At 41.2% G+C, this 4,730-nt stretch overlaps 1 protein-coding gene across 1 annotated transcript in view; it reads left to right on the top strand.

Moving 5' to 3' along the window:
* LOC105546382 (interferon alpha/beta receptor 1-like) overlaps window positions 1-4,730 on the top strand; it is a 33,350-nt gene that overhangs the window by 12,683 nt on the left and 15,937 nt on the right. Inside the window, exon 3 of the mRNA XM_011989559.1 lies at window positions 702-877. Within this exon, the coding sequence (XP_011844949.1) occupies window positions 702-877 (176 nt within the window). The remainder of the gene's footprint in view (window positions 1-701; window positions 878-4,730) is intronic.

Below are 4,730 nucleotides of genomic sequence, written 5' to 3'. Positions count from 1 at the left end.
GAGGAGGTCAGAAAGGAATCATCCAATCCAATTCTCCAATTTCTATTTAATTTTATTTTATTAGAGACAGGGTCTTACTCGGTTGCTGAGGCTGGATTGCAGTGATATGATCATAGCCAATGGCAGCCTGCAGCCTTGAACCCCTGTGCTCAAATGACCCTCTCACCTCAGCCTTCCTATTAGCTAGGACTATGAGCACATGCCACCATACCCTGCTTTGCCTGTTTTTTTTTTTCTCATAGAGACAGGGTTTGCTATGTTGACCAGGCTCCGAACTTTCAATAAGGAAGATAAGATCCAGAAACATAAAATAGTTTACCAGAAGTCACACAGCTGTTTTTAACAGAGCCAACATACTAAATCCACTTTTACCTTATAGGTCATTTATTTCTCTGCTTCCTTGAAATCGTAAAGCAACCACCCAAAAAATTATATAAAGAACTGTATTTTAAAATTCAATTTTATAAGTAATAACTTGGCTTATATGCATTGAAAAAGAGTGGAAGGGTGTACCCTAAAATGTTAATAGGACATTAGCTCAAATAGAAGAAATAACTCTTAAACTAAAAATAGAAATAACTCTTAAACGAGAGTTATTAAGAGTTAAGAAATAACTCTTAAACCAGTAAATATAAAGTATTTGACACTTATATTTATACATTTGCTCACTCATTCGTTTGTTTTTTTTTTTTACTTTAAAGACCTGAGATGGATAATTGGATAAAATTGCCTGGATGTCAGAATATTACTAGTACCAAATGCAACTTTTCTTCGCTCAAGCTGAACGTTTATGAAGAAATTAAATTGCGTATAAGAGCAGAAAAAGAAAACACTTCTTCATGGTATGAGGTTGACTCATTTACACCATTTCGCAAAGGTAAGAAAAAGTTGCTAGCTGAATTATATTCTTCAGTAAATATCGCCAGAGCAGTTCACTTTCCAAGCCATTCATTTGCATGATGCAAAATCTAACATCTTTTAAAAAGAACAAAAATTCCCTTAAACCTGTATCATCTTCCTGCTATGGCTCTATTTTTCCTGCTTTCCCTATAGTAGTGGTTCTCAAAGAGTGGTCCTCAAGGCCCTTTCAGGGGGCCGTAAAGACAAAGCTATATTTATGAAAAATCTAAGACTTACTTGCCCTTTTTATTTTGGTTCTTTCTTGTATTCACAGTGGAGTTTTCCAGAGGAGGCTGTTTGATGTGTGATGTGGTGGTATGGTCACTGATTAGCATAGAACTCAATGTGAAATTTATCTGCCTTCTTTATTAATCCCAACATTCAAAAGATTTGGAAAAAAATGTAAAACAGCACCACTCTGAAGTTTTATGTTTCTTGTGGCAAATGTTTGTTACCATAAAATAGGTTTATCATTGTTATTTCTTTTTCCTTTTTTTTTTTGAGACAGAGTTTTGCTCTTGTTGCCCAGGCTGGAGTGCAATGGCACGATCTTGGCTCACTACAGCCTCTGCCTTGGGTTCAAGTGACTCTCGCGCCTCAGCCTCCCAAGTAGCTGGGATTACAGGCATGTGCCACCATGCCCGGCTAATTTTGTATTTTTAGTAGAGACAAGGTTTCTCCATGTTGGTCAGGCTGACCTCGAACTCCCAACCTCAGGCGATTTGCCCACCTCAACCTCCCAAAGTGCTGGGATTGCAGGCGTGAGAAACCACGCCCAGTCCATTGTTATTTCTTAATGGATTAATTAGTTAAAATGGATTGAAAACTTTACCAGTTTTAATGTTTAATATGCTAATATAAAAAGATACAGCCCACATAAATAACAGCTGTTTTGGATTCTCAGTAATTCCTTTAAGAATGTAAAGGAGCCGAGTGTAGTGGCTCACACCTGTAATTCCAACACTTTGGGAGGCTGAGGTGGGAGGATCACTTGAGGTCAGAAGTTAAAGACCTAGGTTAAAGACCTAGGCAACATAGTGAGACCCCATCTCTACAAAAAATATATAAAAATTAACCAGGCATGGTGGTGCACAGCTGTAGTCCCAGTTATTCAGGAAGCTGAAGAGGGAGGATCACTTGAGCCTGGGAGATCAAGGTTGCAGTGAGCCGTGTTTGTGCCACTGCACTCCAGCCTAAGCAACAGAGCTAGACCATATCTCAAAAAAAGATGAGGATCTTGAGACCAAAAGGCTTGAGAACCACTGCCCTTGACCAAGAATGATCTGTACTCCGTTTCTATACTACTTACCTTCCCATTCCCTCTCAGTCCACTCCATTCAAACGCTGTTCCTCATCACTATTAAAACCACTCTTTTCGGCCGGGTGCAGTGGCTCACGCCTGTAATCCCAGCACTTGGGGAGGCCGAGGCGGGCGGATCACGAAGTCAGGAGATCGAGACCATTCTGGCTAACACAGTAAAACCGTCTCTACTAAAAATACAAAAATAAATGAAAAAAACTAACCGGGCTTGGTGGTGGATGCCTGTAGTCCCAGCTACTCGGGAGGCTGAGGCAGGAGAATGGCATGAACCCGGGAGGCGGAGCTTGCAGTGAGCTGAGATCGTGCCACTGCACTCCAGCCTGGGTAACAGAGTGAGACTCTGTCTCAAGAAGAAAAAAAAAAAAAGAAAGAAAGAAAGGTTTTCATATAATAGCTTTTTGTTCTTATTAAGTATTAAAAGATATATAAATAATTGGTAAATCAATTTGGATTAAATTTATCCAGATTTCTTTGCCAATTACACTGAAGGGACAGTTATTTGAAGGTACAGTAGAGGTATCCTAGAGTTATGAGGATGGATTTTAGAATAGAATGTCTTCTGGATATAAAAATATTTCAAGTTACTTTAGCGTTTACTGGTCCCCTCATGTCCTGATCTGGAAATTTCCAGAGAGGATGGGGAATTCCTCCTAAGCTGGCCAGACAGAGTGACATCTTTCTACAGATTCTAGGGTTCTGCCTCTGTCCCATCACACTTCAGAGGTGGCTTTGGGAGACCACCCAGGCCTCCTGACCAGCCCTCTCACATGGCAGCTCCTATGGGTGCTACATAACCCCAGTCTCTCCACATCGCCTTTCCTCCCCGCCGTGGGGATGCTGAGCTCGCTCTGTTGGCACTTCCTGGTGCCAGGCAGGATTCTTCCTTTTGAAGTTACAACTGCTTTCTTGGTAAAAATTCCTTTGCCTTGGGCCCAGATCCTGGATTCCGAGTAACCAAGGGCAGGCTACTACCGGTCACACCCAAAGAGATAACTCGTCCCCCCGCTGGGACTCAACTTCTGCTTTGGAAACCAGCTGAAGTCCAGGACATAGGCTCCCCAAGACCTCACTAGAGATCTGGTGTCCTTAGACTCTCCCTATTAAACTCCAGCTTATTTACGTAGTCAAGGGCATTTTAGGACAATAAAAAGAAAGTAAACATCAGAGGCAGGATTCCCTCAAAGACATTACATTGTACATACATGACAGTAGGTCCTGATTTCTTTCATGCGATGCTTGAAAATAAACCAAAGTAATCCACATAGATTACTGCAGGGAAGCCAGAATAGTAACTATTCCTGGGGATAGCTGATGTCAACCAGGAGGGTGTGCAAAGGAACTTTCTGAGTGGTAGAAATATTCTTTATCTTAATGCAAGGAATGATTGCATATGTAAAAATGTGTCCAGCTGTGCATTAAGATATGCACATTTTACCGTGTATAAATTACAGTTGAATGGAAAAGTAGAAAAAGAGAAAACCTCTGCTCTGAGAAAACCTTGAATGATAAAAAAGTTAATAAAACACTCAATTTTTCAACTAGACTGAGAGAGACCAGGATTCTAACCTGACTGACCATAGACCAGTCCTTGAACCTCTCCAGACTTTATCATGTCCGCTTGTAAAACAAGAAGGTTGAACAAGATGGTATTTAAGGTCTCGTCTACCATTAACAATTCTGCAAACCTGTCGGAGACCATCAGCATCCAGTGTGCCTTACCACCTCCCAACCTAAGTGAACTCATAGCCAAGCAGCACCTTAGCTTTTCATGCCAGGGTTCTCAGTTCTCCTAAAGATGATGTGGGGAGGGATGTGCCACAGTAAAACACATCTGCTTCCAATAATTCCAGTCAGCATACATGCTTTCACCAAATGTAGTCAGGAGATCTCCTAACATTATTGCCACCTCGTTGTAAATGCTAATTAAGGAGGCACCAGAATGGCCCATGATACCTCAAACTCAACATATCAAAATTGAAATCCATCATTTTCACCCAGAAGCCCCCTCCTGTGGTTCCCACTTAGTTAATGTCATGGCCATCTTCTTCATTATTCAAATTAGAAAACTCAATGTCCTATTTAAAGTTTTACTAACCTCCCCATAGGGGATAGACTGTGTATCTTGATAGAACACTGCATTTTTCATATAAAGAAATGCTATTCTTCCTGTAAGCCATCATACCAGAACAATGCCAAAGAAAGTATCAATTCCAACTAATCACAAAAGGCAGCTGGAACATAGATGCAAAGATAACAAAATCACCCCAAACATCTCTACCTCCCAGGATGGCTTTGCTACTTGAAATCCCTGGATTCTGGATTCAGACACGCTCACAATTTGACTCCCCCACTCCAGTCCCTCTCTCCTGATAACCACCCTCCGTAGTGAGGCCAAATTTCTACAGATCTGGTCCAGTTACTCCTTTCCTTGCAGACCACATGATTCCCCCTGTGCCTTATAAGACAAAGTACAAGCCCAAGCTTGGTAAGTGATTTATGGCTTAACTTA

This window comes from Mandrillus leucophaeus, unplaced genomic scaffold (genome assembly GCF_000951045.1).
Source record: "Mandrillus leucophaeus isolate KB7577 unplaced genomic scaffold, Mleu.le_1.0 Scaffold357, whole genome shotgun sequence".
Taxonomy (NCBI): domain Eukaryota; kingdom Metazoa; phylum Chordata; class Mammalia; order Primates; family Cercopithecidae; genus Mandrillus; species Mandrillus leucophaeus.
The sequence above is the reverse complement of the archived record's forward strand: the minus strand, read 5'-3'. Positions and strand labels throughout refer to the sequence as shown.